At 39.4% G+C, this 21642-nt stretch overlaps 1 protein-coding gene and 1 long non-coding RNA gene across 2 annotated transcripts; one reads left to right on the top strand and one right to left on the bottom strand.

Annotated features, from left to right (window-relative positions):
* Positions 1–16849: 16849 nt before the first annotated feature.
* Positions 16850–20281, bottom strand: LOC135634653 (uncharacterized). Its single transcript, XR_010495417.1, has 4 exons — positions 20002–20281; positions 19735–19925; positions 17786–19640; positions 16850–17592 (listed from the first exon to the last, which is right to left on the bottom strand). It is a non-coding gene; the product is annotated as an uncharacterized LOC135634653 (long non-coding RNA).
* Positions 17371–21554, top strand: LOC135634652 (protein LONGIFOLIA 1-like). Its single transcript, XM_065145115.1, has 5 exons — positions 17371–17551; positions 18027–18088; positions 18167–20143; positions 20277–20430; positions 20604–21554. Exons 1-5 carry the CDS (start codon positions 17371–17373, stop codon positions 21401–21403), a joined length of 3174 nt encoding a protein of 1057 aa, XP_065001187.1. The 3' UTR covers positions 21404–21554.
* The last annotated feature ends 88 nt before the right edge of the window (positions 21555–21642 follow it).

The following is a 21642-nucleotide window of genomic DNA, read 5'->3' as shown; positions in this document are numbered from 1 at the left end:
ATGTGAAGCTTACTGATGTAGGTGAAATAGAGAGTTACCAAGAAGCAGTTAAAAGTGAGCATAAAAAGAAATGGTTAGTTACTGTATAAGAAAAGATTGATGCTCTGTAGAAGAACCATACATATGATTTGATACAACTACCAAAGAGAATAAAGGCCTTGAAGAACAAGTATATTTTTAAGTTAAAGACTCAAGAATATTATTTTTAACTAAAGTACAAAGCTATATTGATTGTGAAAAGCTTTGGTCAAAAGAAAGGTATTTACTTTAAAGAGATTTTTTCTCCTATTGTTAAAATGTCTTCTATTCGTGTTGCTCGTGGTATTGCTACTAGCCAGGACTTTGAGGTTGAGCAGTTATATGTGAAGATAGCTTTCCTTCATGATGATTTGGAGGAGGAAATTTATATTGAGCAACCAGAAGACTTTAAAGTCAAAGGTAAAGAGAACTTTGTTTGCAAGTTGAGGAAGAGCTTGTATGGGCTGAAGCAAGCTCCAAGACAGTGGTACAGAAAGTTTGATTTATTTATGACTAAAAATGGATACAAAATAACAGCTTCAGATCATTATATGTACATCAAATGGTTTGGTGAAGATTTTATTATTTTCTTACTTTATGTTGATGGCATGGTTATTTTTGAAAAAGATATGTCTATAATTGACAGATTAAAGAAGGAATTAAGTGAGTCTTTTGCAATGAATGACATAGAGCTAGCAAAGCAAATACTAGGCATGCAGATTTCTTGTGATAGAAAAAAAAAGAAGAAGATTTGATTATTATATGAGAAATACAATGAGAAGGTATTGAAAATGTTCAATATGAGCAATGTAAAGCTAGTTGGTTCTCCTCTTGCAGGTCACTTCAAGTTGTGCTCAGAACAGAGCACATCAAGTGACGAGGAGAAGAAGAAAATACAAAAGATTCCTTATGCTTTAGCACTTGGAAGTTTAATATACGCGATGGTATGTACGAGGCCGGACATCGCATATGCAGTGGGTGTTACTAGTAGATTTCTTGCAACTCCAGGTAAAGAGCAATGAGCAGCAGTAAAGTTGATATTTAGATATCTCAAAGGGAGCTCTAAGGTTTATTTAAGCTTTGGAGGTGGACCATCTATGTTGATAGGTTACACAGATACAAATATGGCAAGATATATAGATACAAGGGAATTCACATCCGATTTTGTATTTACTTTTGCAGGGGGAGCTGTGTCATGGCAATCTAGATTATAAATGTGTATTGCTTTCTCCATCATAGAGGCAGAATATATTGCCGCTATAGAGGTTTACAAATAAATGTTATGGATGAAAGACTTCTTACAAGAATTGAGGTTAAAACAAGAAAACTATATGGTGAATTGTGATAACCAGAGTGTCATCCATTTGTATAAGAACCCAACTTTTCATTCCAAGCCAAAGCATATAGTGTTGGATCTCATATTTTGATTATGAAACCAATTGATAGTGTTTAGATCTGATTTGCATTTTGAGTGACACAGGAATCTTCGATCGGGTTGAGACGATTAAAGCAGGAAGAATCATGTTGGGCCAGAGTGGAACATATCAGAAGATTGGACGTCGAGCCGAAGGATCGATCGAGTATCAGCAGAAGGCTTCGAACCATGGGTTTAGGCATTGGGCCAAGAATTACACCAAGGAAATCGGAGTTACGAAGGTCAACTGACCGATTGGGCAATAAGCCACAAGATAGGACAATGCGTCGAAGAATCGAACGAGGCATCGATAAAGCAATGACATGTCGGACAATATTTGATTTAGCTTTGTAATAATTATCTAGATAAAAATAGGTTTTAGGTGTAATTGGGTTGGAATTGCACCAACTCAATTAGGGGCTAATTGAGCCTAAGTTTGGGTTGTGTTTGGCCAAGTGAAAGGCTTAAATAGTGACCCAACATGTGGAACCATCGGTGGCACAATATCTGATATTATGTCAAGCGATAGTACCACCCAATGGCATGGTGTAAGGCGGTGGTACCGCCAGTACCCGAAAGACCTGGGATGAGACTAGTTTTGACTCTAAGTTTGAATTCATTTGGAGCTTATAAATACCTGTCTCATCCCTGATTAACATATACAATGATAGAGAACTTAAAAGTGGGAAAATGCTGTAGCAATCACTTGAGAAATCCCTTCCTTTAGTTCTAAAGTTTAGAATTCTGTTTAGGAAAGAGTGAGTGCTTGTAAAAGGTTGTCTCCTAAACCTGTGAAAATGAGAAAATGGGTATAAAATGGTAGTTGATCTTCGCCCATTTAATGAAGATCGTTAGTGGATGTCGGTAGCCTCGATGAAAGAGGAATCGGGAGTAGATGTAGGTCACGACAATCGAACCACTATAAAACTTGGTTTGCATTTACCTTAAGCTCTTTACTTTCATTACAAACTGCTTTACTTACTTATTCACTATGCTTTCGTATGTTTTAAAGTTAATATATTTCCGATATAATTTTTTATCGAATGAAAGTTTTTCAAACCGTTAATTTTAACGAAAGCACTAATTCACCCCCTCCTCTTAGTGCCAACTCAATTCTAACAGCTTTCAAGAGGGTTATGTTAGGATCGAGAGCACTAAGAGGGGGGGGGGGGGTGAATTAGTGCAGCGGAAAACTTTCTGCGATTAAAATCGAAAGCTGCGTTCGAACGATAAAAACAACTTATGTATGAAAGTTAATACTAAGCAAGGTTAAAGTCAAACTATGTAGGCAGTTTGCAACTATGATGAAAACCAGAATATCGGCGCAAACTGAAATCCGACGTTCGTACGAAGAAACTTATTTACATCTAAATGCTGATTCGTAAATCACTTGATTAGATAAGACGTAGTTTAAGCAGGAGTATAAAGGCAATGTGCAGTTATGGTAAAGCTCAAAACGTAAACGTAATCTGCAATATGATGATCATACGAAAAAACAGATTTACGTCTAAACGCATATTTACATCTGAACCTTGAAACTCGTTCGTAAAATCGCAGAGGGCAGTAAGCTATTGAGAAGTTTGCAGTGAAGGTAAAATGCTCAAAGGAAATGCAAACCGAGATTTAAAGTGGTTCGGTCAATCTTGACCTACTCCACTTTTGGCTTCCTCCACCGACGAGGTCACCGACGTCAACTAGAGGCATTCCTTCAATAGGCGAAGGCCAACCACCCTCTTATAGATTCACTCCTTTTGACGGGCTTAGGAGACAACCCTTATAGAAGTTTTCTCTCCTCTCTTTACAACTCAAACTTTGGAGAACAAAAAGAGGAGATCTAGCAGTTTTGAGCTCTAAGAACCACAGAAAGACAGCAAGATTTTGAGTGTGTGTTCTCTGCTTTCAGTGCTGAATGGGTGGGGTATTTATAGGCCCCAACCCAGTTCAAATTTGGAGCTCAAATATGTCAATTCCCGGAATTCCGGGATCAGGCGGTTGCACCGCCTGGCAGAGCTCGAAGACTGAGCCTCTGGAAGGTGCTACCTCTGTCAGGGGCGGTTGCACCTCTCTGCCAGAGCTCGAAGACCGAGCTCAGGCGGTTGCACTGCTTGACTGGGGAGGTTGCACCGCCTGGCAGAGCTCGAAACTTGAGCTCTGGCGGTGCTACCTCTTGACAGAAGAGGTTGCACCGCCCAATCTCGCTCGGAGACTGAGCCCGGGGCGGTGCCACCTCTTAGCTGGGGTGGTTGCACCGCCCAGTCTCGCTGGGAGACATAGCCTGGGCGGTGCTACCTCCTGGCTTGGGCGGTTGCACCTCCCACAGCAATCAGGGTCCGAATGGGTTAATCCATTCGGCCCAATTTGATTCTTTCAGGGGCCCAATTGCCCCAAGATTAAGCTAATGGGATCACCTCCCATTTCTAACTTAATCAATGTGCTAACTACGATTATTTCCTAAGACATATTCTGCAGCTTGCTCCGGTGCGTCAATCGCTTCTTCCGGCGAGTTTCCGGCGAACTTCCGTCGATCATCCGACGAACCCTCGGTGATCCTCCTGCGGACTTCCGGCAAACTCCTGGACTTGCGACGATCCACTTGGCAAGTTCCGACGAGCTCCTTTGGCAAGCTTCTGGACTTCTCGGATTTGTTCCCGCAGAACCTCCGACGACTGTCCGAACTTCCGTCGAGCTCTTGAACTCCCAACGTGATCATTGTCATGACTCCGGCGCAACTCTTGCTGCATGTCTTTCTTCCATCGTAGTTAATCCTGCACACTCAAAATAAAAACTTCGATCGAGACAATTAATCCTAAGTAATTAACCAAGTTGTCCGGCATGTCATTGGTCCCTCGACGCTTCGTCTGATTCTTCGGCGCATCGTCCTTTCCTGTAGCCTATTGCCCAATCGACCAGTTGACTCCACAACTCCGATATCCTTGGCACAATACCCGCTCTTCTTGGCCCGATGCCCGAGTCCATGACCCGAAGCCTTCTGTCGATACGTCGACCGATCCACCGGCCCGACGTCCAATCTTCTGAAATGTTCCTCCGGCACAACATGATGTTGCTGCTTTAATTGTCTCATCCTGATCGAAGCATCCTGCGTCACTCAAAACGCAGATTAAATCATAAACATATATCAAGTAATTTTATCATCAAAATACGAGATTCAACAATCTCCCTCTTTTTGATGATGACAACCACTTGATGACGGAGTTAAACTTAACTCCCGGAGTTTAAACAAACTCCCCCTATCAATATGTCATATTGATAGAAACTCTTAGATTCAAAAATCTAAGCAACATGTCATCATAAACGGAGTTAACCTTAACTCCAGAGTTTAAACAAACTCTCCCTATCAATATGCCATATTGATAGAAACTCTTGGATTCAAAAATCCAAGCAACATGTCATCATAAACTTATGCATAACATGTCATGTCATCAACATACTTCTCCCCCTTTGTCATCAACAAAAAGGAGAAGTACCACAATCAACTGTTTGTGATATTGGTTTAACTTATTGCATGAAAAACATAATATCTATTGTTATCATTATGTAAGTTTGCTATCATCAAATGGTAAGATATCAACATGTAAAATTGCGATTCAAGTTCTTGATATCTTAACATGATATGACATTCATAGAACCTATTCATATGAATGCTGCTTTTGATATCTCATCATAATATGGCATTCATAACATCTATTCATATTCTTCAAATATGGCACTCATAGTATCAATTTATAAATTTCTTCCCCTTTGTCATCAACAACAAGGAGAACGATATAAGCAAATTTTAAATATAAGTGCGATGCCATAAGTTAGTTCATGTCATTTTCCAACAGTGAGTGATAGGATACCAATTATGCAAACATCTCGAGGAAAACATGACATGGAGATAGCTTTTATTGCTTCTTCCTTTTTATTTGTTATCTTTTTACATGGAGGAGGAAAGCCATATGTGAAGTTCAAATCGATAAGATATTAAAGCACACTTCATTTTTGCAAGGATTAAGATATGTAAGTGAGTCAAATCCTTATATGTAAAAATATCATCCTTTTATAAGAGAGAATCATCAAATATGTTTCTCGAAAAATATTTTTCACATGATAAGTGCATTTGCTAGATGATTCCATATGTCAAAAATCAATGATGTGAATTAAACTTGATATGACATATGCTTGTTAAGTTCGGAAGAGGATAATGTATCAAGAAAATCTAATTGTTAGGATCAAGAAAATCCAAAAATGAAATTTGACACTTTCATACATTCGGACAGGGTTTTACTAGAGATATTCAATTACAATCATGAAGGTAAAACATGCTTATTATCATGGAAAATTTTGTATTCAAGCACATAGTTTCCAACATGTAATCATGGTAAGTAATTGTGTAAAATCATTATGGCAATCAAGTGATTTGATCATTCAATCAAAAAAGTCCGAAAAATAATTTTAACACGTTTAATCATTCGGACATATTTTTGTCATAGTTTTTCAAATATAATCATGAAGATAAGGCATGCTCATCATCATGGTAGTATGATAGCAAGTTTACCATATACAAGCTAGCAAAAAATTTCTACATTTTAAGGCTCATAAGCTAACAATTTTAAGATGTTCAAGAAAGCAACTCTTGCTTCTTGAAATATAAGTTTTGCTAGATGTGCAAGTTAACTTTTTGCTTCTTGAGATAGGCAAGATAGCATTCCTTGGTGATGTTCAATATAGCTAAGTTCTACATCATGCAAGCTAGTGAATTTTATAACATTTTAGAACATGCATAATCACCAAAGCATCATAAATTTTAATGATGTGCAAAATTACAAATTCTGCATGATTGTATTTGTGTGTCTTGAGATTTGCAAGATAGCACTTCTTGGTGATGTTCAAGATAGCAATTTCTTCTCTTTTGAGAAGTACAATTTTTGCTTTTGAATTGTGCAAGCTAGCTATCTCCCCTTTTGTCATTGTCAAAAAGAAGGGAAAAACCCTTTCCATCAATTTTTAAATCATGACAAAGGTTAGTATCAATCTCATTTGTGCATCATTATATTTTCAAATTAAAACATGCACATTTTCAAAACATATAAACTCATTATTATATGCATGATTTCATATACTCAAAATCGAGAAATAACAATGGAAATCAACATGATACACATTATTACTTCTCAACCACATATAGCATGATTTCATAAGGTATTTTTAATCAAAATCAAAACATGCAATTTTCATGATTATTTTTAAAATTACTAGAATGATAAGCATGATTCCTAATTGTTTGTATTTTCATTATAAAATTATTAAACATGTAATTTTCAAGAAAAATAAAAAAGAAAAATGCTTTATGAAAAGCATCATGTAATTTCAAAGTAAATTAAAGGCATTTTGATTACCTTAGCGTCGAAAGTCGTAAAGGCGTAGTTTGCCACCTCGCCTTTGTTGATTTTCTCCTCATCTTCGGAGGAGCTCGATTCATCCCAATTTTTGTTCTTCTTCTTGCGTTCAAAGCAAGTAGTTCTGTTCTTTTTACTTTTTAATTTTTGTTTCATTTGTAGTTTAAGTTCACCATCACTTGAGCTTATGCTCGAGTGGTCTTCAAATGTTCTATGTCCCAAATCATTCCTGTTCTTTGGAAGGTGGTTCTCAAGTTCTTCACGTGCATTGCACGTCATTTCATATGTGATCAATGAACCAATTAGTTCTTCAAGTGAAAAAATATTTAAATTTTTTGTTTCTTGTAAAGCCGTTACTTTTGAATCCCACTTCTTAGAAAGAGAATGCAAAATCTTGTTCACAAGTTCAGAATTCAAAAAATATTTGCCAAGAGCTCTTAAACCATTGACGACATCCGTAAAACGGGTGTACATGTCACCAATGGTTTCGCTTGGCTTCATTAAAAGCTCGAAATCATGCAGTAAAATATTAACTTTCGAGTCTTTGACTCTACTAGTTCCCTCGTGCGTGATTTCAAGAGTGCACCAAATATCGAAAGTCGTTTCGCACAAAGAAACCCGATTGAACTCATTTTTGTCCAAAGCGCAAAATAAGGCATTCATAGCCTTTGCGTTTAAAGAAAAATGCTTCTTCTCTAAATCCGACCATTCGATCATTGAAAGAGAAGACTTCGAAAAATCGTTTTCGACAAGATTCCAAAGTTTAACATCCATAGAAATAAGAAAGATCCTCATTCGGGTCTTCCAATAGGTGTAGTCCAATCTGTTAAACAATGGTGGATGAAAAACCGAAAAGCCCTCTTGAAAGCCATGAAGAGCCATTTCTCTCGGGTGTAAGTCCGAAATGAGAAATACCGGGTTCTGATACCAATTGTTAGGATCGAGAGCACTAAGAGGGGGGGGGGGGGGGGGGTGAATTAGTGCAGTGGAAAACTTTCTGCGCTTAAAATCGAAAGCTGCGTTCGAATGATAAAAACAACTTCTATATGAAAGTTGATACTAAGCAAGGTTAAAGTCAAACTATGCAGGCAGTTTGCAACTATGATGAAAACCAGAATATCGGCGCAAACTGAAATCCGACGTTTGTACGAAGAAACTGAATTACATCTAAATGCTGATTCGTAAATCACTCGATTAGATAAGACGCAGTTTAAGTAGGAGTATAAAGGCAGTGTGTAGTTATGGTAAAGCTCAAAACGTAAACGCAATCTGCAATATGATGATCATACGAAAAAGCATATTTACGTCTAAACGCATATTTACGTCTAAACACAGATTTACGTCTAAACGCAGATTTACGTCTGAACCTTGAAACTCGTTCGTAAAATCGCAGAGGGCAGTAAGCTATTGAGAAGTTTGCAGTGAAGGTAAAATGCTCAAAGGAAATGCAAACCGAGATTTAGAGTGGTTCGGTCAATCTTGACCTACTCCACTTTTGGCTTCCTCCACCGACGAGGTCACCGACGTCAACTAGAGGCATTCCTTCAATAGGCGAAGGCCAACCACCCTCTTATAGATTCACTCCTTTTGACGGGCTTAGGAGACAACCCTTATAGAAGTTTTCTCTCCTCTCTTTACAACTCAAACTTTGGAGAACAGAAAGAGGAGAACTAGCAGTTTTGAGCTCTAAGAACCATAGAAAGACAACAAGATTTCGAGTGTGTGTTCTCTGCTTTCAGTGCTGAATGGGTGGGGTATTTATAGGCCCCAACCCAGTTCAAATTTGGAGCTCAAATCTATCAATTCCCGAAATTTCGGGATCAGGCGGTTGCACCGCCTGGCAGAGCTCGAAGACTGAGCCCTCTGGGCGGTGCTACCTCTGTCAGGGGCGGTTGCACCTCTCTGCCAAAGCTCGAAGACCGAGCTCAGGCGGTTGCACCGCCTGACTGGGGAGGTTGCACCGCCTGGCAGAGCTCGAAACTTGAGCTTTGGCGGTGCTACCTCTTGACAGAAGAGGTTGCACCGCCCAGCCTCCGAGCGAGACTAAGCCCGGGGCAGTGCCACCTCTTGGCTGGGGTGGTTGCACCGCCCAGTCTCGCTGGGAGACATAGCCTGGGCGGTGCTACTTCCTGGCTTGGGCGGCTGCACCTCCCACAGCAATCAGGGTCCGAATGGGTTAATCCATTCGGCCCAATTTGATTCTTTCAGGGGCCCAATTGCCCCAAGATTAAGCTAATGGGATCACCTCCCATTTCTAACTTAATCAATGTGCTAACTACGATTATTTCCTAAGACATATTCTGCAGTTTGCTCCGGTGCGTCAATCGCTTCTTCCGGTGAGTTTCCGGCGAACTTTCGTCGATCATCCGACGAACCCTCGGTGATCCTCCTGCGGACTTCCGGCAAACTCCTGGACTTGCGACGATCCACTTGGCAAGTTCCGACGAGCTCCTTTGGCAAGCTTCTGGACTTCTCGGATTTGTTCCCGCATAACCTCCGACGACTGTCCGAACTTCCGTCGAGCTCTTGAACTCCCAACATGATCATTGTTATGACTCCGGCGCAACTCCTGCTGCATGTCTTTCTTCCATCGTAGTTAATCCTGCACACTCAAAATAAAAACTTCAATCGAGACAATTAATCCTAAGTAATTAACCAAGTTGTCCGGCATGTCATTGGTCCCTCGACGCTTCGTCCGATTCTTCGGCGCATCGTCCTTTCTTATAGCCTATTGCCCAATCGGCCAGTTGATTCCGCAACTCCGATATCCTTGGCACAATACCTGCTCTTCTTGGCCTGATGCCTGAGTCCACGACCCGAAGCCTTCTGTCGATACGTCGACCGATCCACCGGCCCGACGTCCAATCTTCTGACATGTTCCTCCGGCACAACATGATGTTGCTGCTTTAATTGTCTCATCCTGATCGAAGCATCCTGCGTCACTCAAAACGCAGATTAAATCATAAACATATATCAAGTAGTTTCATCATCAAAATACGAGATTCAATAGGTTACTCTATCATTCATCCTTCTATGTTCGATGAGACGGACTATACATATTGAAAAACTCGAATGAGAGTTTTCTTACTTTCTTTATATTTAAATTTATGGAGTATTATTGAAAATGGCTTTCAAAAATCGTCTAGACCAATAAACGATGGATTGATCTAGAGAAGAAAATATTATCTTTAAATGCTAAAGCTATGAATGCTCTATTTTGCGCCTTAGACAAAAATGAATTCAATTGAGTTTCTATTTGCGAAACATCTTATGAGATTTAGCATACTCTTAAAATCATATACGAAGGCATGAATAGAGTTAAATAGTCTAAAGTCAATTTTTTGATACATGATTTTGAATTATTTCGAATGAAGCCTAGCAAAACTATTATTGACATGTACACTTATTTTACGGATGTCTTCAATAGTTTAAAAGCTCTTGGCAAATATTTTTCGAATTTTGAACTTGTTAACAAGATATTAAGATCCCTTCCAAAGAGTTGGGATCCGAAAATAACTACAATACAAGAGGCAAAGAACTTAAATAATTTTCCACTTGAAGAATTTACTAGTTCATTGATGATATATAAAATGATATGCAAGACACGTGTTGAACATGATGAACTTAAGAATTATCTTTCAAAGAACAAGAAGGATTTGACACTTCAAACAATAGAAAACCACTCAAACGAAAGCTCAAGTGCGAAAGCTCAAGTGATGATGACATAAAACTCCTCATAATTAAATTCATAAAATTTATAAAATATTAAACTAACAATAAAAATGAACTTAAAAGGAAAAAACTATCTAAGAACAAGAAAGTACTCAATATGACTTAGGATAAAACGAGTACCTCCGAAGATGAGGAACAAACCAACAAGGGCGAGGTGACGAATTATGCCTTAATGACTAGTCAACATGGTCTACGACTCAATCGAATCTTATTTTCCTTACCATGAAATTAATTAGTGCTTTTCATGATTAGTTATATATATATATATATATATATATATATATATATATATATATATATATATATATATATATATATATATCATGATAATTACATGTTTTGTAATAATACTTGCGCATCAAATAAGATTAATTCCTTGTATGTTATAAGAAACAATTATGTATATCGTGATGATTTTGTATTGCTTTTCAGTTTTTAACACGATAAGTGGTTTTCATATGAAAAACTTGAGCATACTTATATAAAATCAATCACATAAAATAAAATATATAAAAAAAATATTATCATTGGAATTAAAATAATAAATCAAATCTCTTGTTTAAAGAAATCTTATGTTTAATATATTATATTTTTGTCATGATGATTTTTGTGATGAATATTATCTTTGTCTTTTGTTTTTAAATGATGATGTATGTTTTGATTTGGTGTAAAAACTTGGGCATGCTTGTAAAAAATCAAATCACTTAAATTAAAACAACTAAAAGGAATAAAATATTTTTCTTAAAATTTTTTTTCTCTATCTTATTAAATTAAAGAAAAAAAGATTAATGAATCTATTTATGTTATTTTATGAATCTCTTGAACTATTAAAGTGATTTTGATTATTTATATTTGAATGAGTTTTATCTAAATCATGATCTTAATGATTGAAGATTTCATATATATGAATTGAGATCTTTTTCTCCTATAATTTTTTTTTATCATTTACTAAAGAGGAAAATTATCCGAATGAATCATGAATGCTCTTTTGATTATAACTTCAAAGTTTTTGATAAATTAAAATTTTTCATACTTTGTTCTCCTATGATTTTTTTGCTATTTCACTAAAAAGGAGACTTATCCTATTAAACCATGATATACTATTTGACATCTTGATAATTTATGACTTGAGTCTTGTTATGTATTATTCCCCTCTTCTTTTTTATTTACAATGACAAAGGGGATAAAGGAACTCACTTGCATTTCAAAAGATCCATAAATCTCTTTATTTCATTTTGAATCTCTTGAAAGTGACTTTGTTGATTTGACAAATTGAATAAGTTAAAAATAATAATAAATATTTTGAAAAATAAATGTTTGTATTATGTTTGATGATTTTACATTTTGAAATTATGCATGATGAGTTGAAGTGATGATGATTTAAAAATATTTATTCAAATGCATGAATCGACAATCTTTTTGTCAAATGAATCATAATTTTTCTTGTGAATTCTTGAAATTATAATATGAGATTTTTTATGAATCAATATCATTTACTATGATTCTTCTTTTCGCTATTTGAGTTATCTAAAAAGAATCATAATTTTTCCCTTGATTTTTTGATATTCATAACTTGAAATTTGGTTGTATTCATGTAGTATATTTCTCATTACCCAATTAATTTTTCTTGATATTCTTCATGTGATGTTATGAAATTATGCATGAAATACTTATGATATTATATTGATGCATACAAATGAGAAGTTATAACTAGGATGTAATGTAATTTGACATTTTGATACCATTATGATTTGGAATGATACATGCAATACTATGATTTTTTTATGAAATGACATGAAAGTCAACAATTATCATTTTCTAAAATGATACCTTATGCCATTAAGAATGATAATTTATCTTTGTCATGATTTAAAAATTGATGTAAAGGGAAAAGAATTATAAAATTATATTCTTCCGTTCTTTATGACAATGACATAGAGGAAGAAAAATTGCTAGCTTGTACATTTCAAAGGGAAGTAAAGAACATGCTATTTGCACATTGCAAATGGAGCAAAAATTGCTAGCTTGCACTTGTCAAAAGAGAAAAAAGAACTTACTAGCTTGCATGTTCTAAGTGATAAAAAAAAAATTTGCTAAATTACTAAGCCTTCATATATCTAAAATTTGATTGTTGCACTTCTCCTTTTTGTTGATGACAAAGGGAGAGAAGGTATGATGATAATCATGCATGGAATGATGTATTAAAATTTTAATTATGCATGATTTTATGATGACATGTTGCTTGGATTTTTGAATTCAAGAGTTCTATCAATATGACATATTGATAGGGGGAGTTAAGGTTAACTCCGTTATCAATTGGTTGTCATCATAAAAAAGGTGGAGATTATTGAATATCAGATTTTGATGATAAAATCAATTGATAGTGTTTATGATTTGATTTGTGTTTTGAGTGACGTAGGAAGCTTCGATCAGGGAGAGGCAATTAAAACAGGAAGAATCATGTTGGGCCAGAGTGAAATATGTCAGAAGATTGGACGTCGAGCCGGAAGATCAATCGACGTATCGACAAAAGACTTCGGGCCATGGGTTCGGGCATCGGGCCAAGATGAGTGGAAATTGCATCAAGAAAATCGAAGTTGCGTTGAAGAATCAAACGAGGCGTTAAAGAATCGAACGAGGCGTTGATGAACCAATGACATACCGGATAATATTTAATTTAGTTTTATAATAATTATCTAGATCGAAGTAGGTTTTATGTGTAATTAGGTTAGAATTGAGTCAACTCAATTAAGGGCCAATTGGGCCCAAGTTTGACCTATGTTGGGCCAAGTGAAAGGCCCAAATAGTGACCCAACAGGTGGAATCGACGGTGGCACTATCTTCGAGACTATGTCAAGCGATGATACCGCTAAACTAGTGGTGGTACTATCTAGTGGTAGGGTGTCGGGCGATGATACTACCAGACTAGGCGATCGTATCGCCAGTACCCGAAAGACCCAAGATGAGACTAGTTTTGGCTCTAAGTTTGAATCCATTTGGAACCTATAAATACCCTCTCATCTCTAGTTAACATATACAAGCACAGAGAACTTAAAAGTGGGAAAACATTATAGCAATTACTTAAGAAATCCCCTCCTCTAGTTCTAAAGTTTAGAATTATATTTAGGAGGAGTGAGTGCTTGTAAAAGATTGACTCCTAAACCTATGAAAAAGAGAAGAGGGGTGTAAACGGGTAGTTGATCATCATCCATTGAAAGAAGATCGTTAGTGGATGTCGGTGGCCTCGACGGAAGAGGAATTGAGAGTGAATGTAAGTCACGACAACCGAACTACTATAAAACTCGGTTTACATTTACTTTAAGCTCTTTACTTTCGTTGCAAACTGCTTTATTTACTTATTCACTACGGAAGAGGAATTGGGAGTGAATGCAAGTCACGCCTCCGTACACTTTATTTATTTACTTATTCACTACACCCCCCCACCCCCCGCCCTCACCTCTTAGTGCCGACTTGATCGTAGCATATGAATGTCATATACCATTAGATTTGAAATGTACTTGAAGAGAAGCAGTTGCAACTTCAGAAAATTCACATAGATGACAATGGAGTAGACATATTGACAAAGACCTTATTAAAAGAAATGCAAGAGATATGTCGATAGTTGGTCGACATAGCTTCACATTGAGGAGTTATGGAACAACCTCCCTTATAGGCTTAAAGGGGATATTGTTGGGTTAACAGCCCATAAGTTCAGCTCATAGTAGGCTTTAACAGCTCATAGCTCACCCCTTTTTTAACATAATCCTAGATCTAATAATGGAGGTATGGTGGCTATGAAAATAGGAAAAAAACTATAACAATGAGGCAGAAAATTGTAACAACAACTTGATTCAAAAAGGAGGAGAAAATGATAGAAAAATAATAGAAGAAAAAGGAAGAAATAAGGATAACATAGAGAGACTGTTCTCAATCATCTGAGTAGTGTTCTCATCTCAGGTTAGATCAGATCTAAAGTAGATTCTTACTGTGATTACTTGGAAAGAATTTGGATATTGTGCATAGTGACGTAATCCTTATATCGTAGTTATTCTTTTGATATTATTGCTTGGATTTTAGGCAAAAGACTGATATTTATATATTCACCTCTAGTTTATCATGTCATTTTTACCCTTCACATTGGATGGATTTTTCATATGAATTTTGATGTTTTATTTTATTATAATTTTTATTTACTTTCACTATATGTTAATATCTGTTAGTATTTGTTTGTATACAAATTTATTTCTCTTTTTATATCTCATCACACTGCACTCATCACAACATAGGTTAGCTCCAATGGGCTAATCGAGTCCCATTCTGTAACCAGGTCAATGAATCAACAATTCTGGGAGTTAGCTGGTACATGTCGAAATTTAGTGACCCCAAGACAATACTTGGAATCATTCATGCTGGTATCGATATCCATGGAAGACAGTAGCAGAACAGCGTGCTGTTTCTGTGCCAATCACCAGCCACCAGCGCCACCGCACGATCACATCACCGTCCTTCCTGTTGGGACTCCCAAACGATGCGAAGCACTTCCGGTATACCATCAGCGCCAACCTCGGGGATATATCATCATCGTCGATGATGGATCATGATAAGCACGTACAGGTGAGAGGCTCACTCACCCAACTCTCCATGTGGCCAGTTCAAAAGGGGCATGCAAGTCCAAAGAACAGATAAGGCTTTGCCCCTCGGTCGGCTACACCTACCGTGGTCCATCAGCTTCGCTTTCCCTTCGAGTCGAGAACAGAGACACGAGGCTTTAATGCCGATGTCTGTCCTCTCGGTGAAACCTCTTCGACCAAGTGCATGAGATAAGAACAGAACGCCGGGACTGCTGCTTCTGTTGCTGCGTAGCTATCGGTGGGCGATGGATGTCAACGGTGGGTGGGTGGTGGAGGACATGGATGATATAACTCGGGAGACATGGCATGTTGGTGGAGGGCGAAGGCGGGCGGCCGACATCGGCGCCAACTATGGGTGCTGCTGCCTCTTTCAACGTACATGGTCCGCTCCCCCCCACATGACGAGGACGCCGCTTGTGTTGGCAGCGTTGCTACCGCTGCCGCTGTTTCCGTTGATAAGACTCGTCGGGCGGATGGTGCCACTTCTCATTCTGCCGAGACAACTCTCGTGTGTCTGGGCTTCCACTCTCCTTGCACAGATCAGCTCTGTTCTTGGGTTGAATTTTTGGGCACTCCAATGATTCACTCTATCGTTTTCTTTTCATATGTTGTAATTCAAAACAAGAACAAGAACTTGCAATAGTAACATGTTGTTTCAGTAGAACTTCAAACATGCAGAGAGAGAGAGAGAGAGAGAGAGAGAGAGAGAGAATATCTATCTACTGACTGCCAGCAGGATCAGGATAAACATGCCATGGGTGGATCTCCTCCTCATCTTGCTGCAGCTTCATGTTTGCATATGGGGAATGATCACAACTCTGTTGTTGCCCTGACACACTGACAGAGAAGGAAGAACAAGTACTTTCTGCAATCTAAGGCATCATGTGCCAGCCTTGTGGTGCAAAGGGCCACAGTTATTGGATCGGAACATGCAATGAATTATTGAACTCAGTTAGTTGGCGCTGCCAAACGAAGCACGAGCAGCCCCATGTGACATTTTCACTTTATGCATGTGACCCTGCTCCCCTTACCCAACCCATTAATCATCATGGCCTTACTAAGTAGCATACACAGCGTACATGTCCGATGTAGAAGGTTATGGCACACATAAAATAAATTCTGATGATTGTACATCACAGAGTTTTGTAGCCTTTTGACTTGTGTCACACTTGTGATCACTAAATCACTTCAAAGCTTATTTGATAGATAATGATAATGGTAAAGATGATTCATAAAGCATTGAGTGTTGCTTTACCCAATTTAAATATAATGAAAATTCCATGTATAGTGTAATTCTTTTCACCTGAATCTCTAGAAAATGTTGAAGGAACAAACAATGAGGAGCTTAATCATTAAAGCTCCAGGTACTCTCAGACAAGCAAAACTGGTTGGCCAGAAACCATGAGCTCACCCAAGGCGTTTTTCCCGGATCCCCACCGAGATAAATGCTGCACTGTGACTGAGGTCCCACCAGGAGCATGCATCCTTCTACTTGTAGGAGATGTTTTATACGACCAATTATAAAGCATCCCATAGTATACATTCGACTGTTTTAGATTCAACAGTTCATGGAAGGAAACAGAGTTATAGTCTGCAATGGCAGACAATCCAGAGTAGGTTTTACTATTTAGATCATATGCATTCGGAAGAAAGAGTTAGAGAGCAACTCATGATCCAGTAATGATACTTGCTGCAATGTGCATCAGTACAGAGGTAGTCAGTAGAGAAGCGATGTGCGACTCTTTTCATCGCACAACAGCAACTCCTGTATTTGCTGATAACCATGCCATGCTCATGCAGACAGCAGGAGACCCACATCCAGTGTGATGATCAACCCACATGACCATCGTGAGGAGTTCTCAACGTTGCCGGCCCAACTAGAATCTATCACCATCCATGGAATAGCGAGGCCTCCTACCTCTCTCTCTCTCTCTCTCTCTCTATCTCTCTCTCCCCTCCCCCCACCCCCCAACCATTTATTAATTGAATCCCATGGTTTTAGCAGATGCCTTCTTTTGTCTTCCCAGTCGACTTCTCTGTGGCTGTTATTTAGAGCTTGTCGTTGCATTGGAGGTGCGAAGCATTTATACGAGGTTTCATGTATTGAGTCTCCGTTTAGACCTTTGACAGGAAGACGCAGGCTGAGAAGTGCAGTAGAAAAACGTACGAGTGTGGAATGGTTGAACTGAAGAAGCTCGAAATGCCTACGAAGTTACTCGACGCGTCTGCTGATGACAAGAAGCTGGATTTGCAGAAGCAAATCGGGTGCATCTCCGGGATCTTTCGGATGTTCGACCGCCGCCATCTCCTCGCCGGGAGGAGCCTCAGTGATCGCAGCCATAGGAAGCTTCCTTCAGGTAACAATCCACTTAAGACTCCGTCCATTCTACTGAATTGCCTGCAAAATGTGAGAGACACCTTGTTGAAGCATCATCTTGGAGTATTGTTTATGGGGCTTTGATTAGCTATTTCAATTGTGTTTCATATCTAATTTGAAGAACATAGATGGAAATTTTTTATGATTGTAAACCAAAAAAAAAAAGAAAAAATACTGATGAATGAACACAAACTAAATGGTTCTTCTCACTTACCTCTTGCTGATGAATAAATTGGTGTGGAAAGTAATGGCTTGATTGTATCCCATATTACGGAATTGGAGAAACTTTTGATCCAAAAAAATATAGATTAAGCATTGATCTTGTCATTCATCCATTCAATTCACCAATTTGTTACCATGGAGCTGTGATGGATGAGGCTCCGTGATACGAGTTGGTTCTGCAGTCTGTGCTCCTGGATTTAGATCCCACCTAACTCTATCCTGTTCTTTGGTAGGTCATGCTCTTCTAAACACTGGAAGACGAGAGCAAACTCCATGCTTCTCACAGATTCTGCAGGTAAAGTTTCAGTCTTACTATACCTCCTAATCTTAGCTCTCTCCACGGAAGATTAATAGATATCGGTTTACCATGCAGGAGAAACACCTGAGCAAGAGCTTGAATGAAAACCAGACAGTCTCTTTGGAATCCTCAAGAGCTTCGTTTTCCTCATCCAGCTCATCATTCTCTTCTTTGGAATACAGCAAATTATCTCACCAAGAGGCCTGCTCCTTCGACAAAGCATTCTTTACCGAGAGATCCCCAAGGAGTTCACCCAAGCAGAAGAATTCAGACCATGTTGCCAAATCTATCGGCTTCGACCTCCGAAGTGACATCTCAGTTGCTAAGTCTGGTGCACAATCCTTTGTTTTCCACAATGCTGCCGAAGACCCCACGCAAAAGGACACTCGGGGCTTCGCTATCGAGACTTCATCCACTGAGGAGGTCAAGAACCATGCAGTGAAGCACGCGGACTCCCCTATGCCTCTGCTGTTCTCCAAAACAAGGATGCCGAATGATCTCAACGAAGCAATCAGACTTCTGGTGGAGCTCAAGGAAGCACCTTGGAAATTTCGCGATCATGGGGCAAGAGATGCCTCGTTGTACCAAGCATCGCAGAGAACTCCTCGTCTCTCATGTGATGAGAGAGAGTTCTCGCGGCCGTCCATGGATTCCCGAGATACCGGCAAGTCTGTTACCAAACTCCGAGAGCTTCCAAGGCTGTCACTGGACAGCAGGCAAGGTTCCCAAATGGCTTCTAAATTTGTCTCAAGAACAAGCTCCGCTTTGGAGTCTTTTGATAAAGCTAATACCAGTCCCAGGGTCAACAGGGCCTCCAATCTACTCCAAGATCCTCCCAGCAATCAAAAGCGATTCCCCACTGTCGTTGCAAAGCTCATGGGCTTGGTGGATGAAGCTCCAGAGTTGAGCTCAGCAGATCAAGCAATCACCAGAAAAAGCTGTTCTTCTTTGCATGAACCAAGAGACCGTAACTCTACGACAAGATCAAAAGGAGCTCGGGATGCAAAGGGTGATCCTGTTCAAAGCAGAGATTCCATTGTAACAAAGCCAAAAGGTCACCATTCATCGCTCAGGCACAATTCAAGGATCATGACCGAAGCAGCCCCTTGGAAGCAGCGGGATAGAGGCCACTCTCCACACAAATCAAGAACTGGGTACCAAGAAGCTCAGATGAAGCAACGAACGGAGGCCATCATTAAAGAAGTAGAGGAGAGACTCAAAGGGGATCAGTTCCAGAAGCAGCAAAAGGACCTCAAAGCTCTCAAACAAATGGTAGACGCTATGCGCGCAAGCAGGCTGGCACGGACCACAAAAGACAAAGATCACCCTCACAAGGGAAGCGATCAGAACTTGGGGTCGCCGAAGATCTCGAAACGACCAGCAAAAGCAGGTGGTAGTCCAAAAGCTTTCGATCCTCCAATTGTGATTATGAAGCCTGCGAAAAATGTCGACATTTCAGATGCTTCAGGTCACCCAGTGATTCTGCTGGAATCTCTATCGACTCTTCCCAAGCTGCATACAAGTAATCCGGGCAATAGAAAGACAGGTTCTGCAAACACGACAGCCGACAGAGATCACAGTCCTAGAGTCAGAAACATTCAAGGAATTATCCCGACAGATAAGCAATTCATTGGAAGGACTACCGAAAACAATAGTTCTCCGAGATTTCGTTCAAACTCAGCGGGAGAAAGCAGTGGGATCTCAACAAAAACTTCGACTGTCCTGAGCCCAAGACTACAGCAGAGGAAAAGAGAAGCAGAGAAGTCATCTCCAGCCACTCCAGACTCGATGAACAAGGCTCAAATTCATTGTAACAATAGGAATCCTATCGAATCTGTTTCTCCAAGAGGCAAACTCAGGTCAAAACAATCTCAAGCACGAGAAAAGAAAGACCAGGATGATGAGATTACCTGCGAGAAGAGGGTTTTGAGTTGTGTGGATGATGAAATTTCTCCAGGATCTTACAAAAATAGGAGCTTGGCATTACAGTCAACTGTTCTGCAGCGACGCAACCAGAGCTCATCGAGCAGGGCCTCCATCTTAAACCAGAAGGTATAATTGCATGACGTGACATTTTCATTCAATTTCTTACTCAGATTCAATATCAATTAGCTAGTGGCTAACAAAGTCTCTATGAGTCGCTCATTCAAATCACTTGTCGCTTTCGTTTCTTCTCTTGTTTCAGAATTCTGCACTAAATATGAATCAACGCATACCAGAGAAGGAGCTTGCAAGTATTGCCTTTGAACAGCCGTGTCCCGTGTCAGTCCTTGATGCTTCATGCTACCAGGGTGAATTTTCTCCTTCCCCTGTGAAGAGATCCTCAAACTTGGTGAAAGGTGAGCATCCGTTCTCCAAATCCTTTCATTGATTTGGACCAAAAATGTTTGACAAAATAGTTTCAATCTTAAGGTGAAAGTTTTCTTCCGCACATGTAACCAGTCATCTCACCACTCATGATTCTGAGCAATATACCTGCACAACACCTTGACTTCCTTCTCATCTTGAACAGATGATGCACCTTGCACTTCAGGCCAGGGATGCTACCGCCGCAGTGGCTTGTCTGATGGCCAACCACTCAAATGGAGTGATGAAACCAACCCCAAGAAGCTTGAAGGTGTGGAGAACTTTGTGCAACTCAAGGTGCTGAACTCAACTGGTGAAGAACCTCGAACCGGAGACTCGATTACCTCGAAGTGCAACCTGGACAACCCAGATCACGGATATGTCTTAGAGATCCTACTGGCAACAGGCTTTCTGAGCAGACAGCAAGCAGTTCCATTTCAGCTCCACTCCTCAGGCCATGCCATCAACCCTGACTTGTATGGTGTTCTTGAGCAACCAAAGCAAGGCTGGTTCTCAGAACTGGAACCTATATATCGGAAGGCTGATACAGAGAAGAAGAACAGGAGGAAGCTTGTTTTTGATGTGGTAAACGAGATCCTATCTCGTCAGATGGAATCCTATGACTATAGGAATCGCCCTGACCTTCTTTTGCTTCAGACCAGAAGGAAACTAAATGGGCAGCAATTACTGGAAGAAGTGTGCTCTGAGATAACCAGACTTGAAGCCGAAAACACAAGGTCTACCAGCTCGGGGGATGATGTCGATTTCATGTTCGGAGAGGAGGTTCTTGATCGATCCGAAGGATGGGTAGACTACGGAATGGAGCAATCGAAGGTGGCTCTACAGATGGAAAGGTTGATCTTCAAGGATTTGATCAATGAAGTCGTGAGTGATGCCACTGAAGCTGGTCTGCAGCACAAGCCCAGCAAGCTGCGCAGGCAGCCATTTGCCAAGCGTATGAATTAGTTCGAACACTTGGCTTGATCCTTTGTTATTGTAAATATATATATATACACATGCAAGTTATTAGAGAGAAGCATTACTTGGCGGACTTATTTAGTGGGCGCAAAAAGCCTTTTTTCTCTTAGTAATACAAGTCAAAATGTTTACTTGTTAATCGAAGGTTTAATCTTCACAACATAGCATCTTTCTTCCGGTAGTTGAACGTTCAACGAGGAAGGTCAAAAGATCTAAATCTAAAGGAA

Source organism: Musa acuminata, chromosome BXJ3-4, assembly GCF_036884655.1.
Source record: "Musa acuminata AAA Group cultivar baxijiao chromosome BXJ3-4, Cavendish_Baxijiao_AAA, whole genome shotgun sequence".
In the NCBI taxonomy this organism is placed as follows: Eukaryota; Viridiplantae; Streptophyta; class Magnoliopsida; order Zingiberales; family Musaceae; genus Musa; species Musa acuminata.
Note: the sequence above shows the minus strand (reverse complement) of the source record. Positions and strands in the feature narration are given on the sequence as shown.

Excerpts from the sequence above, each read along its gene's own strand:
- LOC135634652 (XM_065145115.1), top strand. The coding sequence starts at position 17,371 with ATGGTTGAACTGAAGAAGCTCGAAATGCCTACGAAGTTACTCGACGCG. Across the intron at positions 20,144-20,276 it reads CCTCCATCTTAAACCAGAAG|AATTCTGCACTAAATATGAA; the intron begins GTATAATTGCAT and ends CTCTTGTTTCAG. Across the intron at positions 20,431-20,603 it reads ATCCTCAAACTTGGTGAAAG|ATGATGCACCTTGCACTTCA; the intron begins GTGAGCATCCGT and ends CATCTTGAACAG.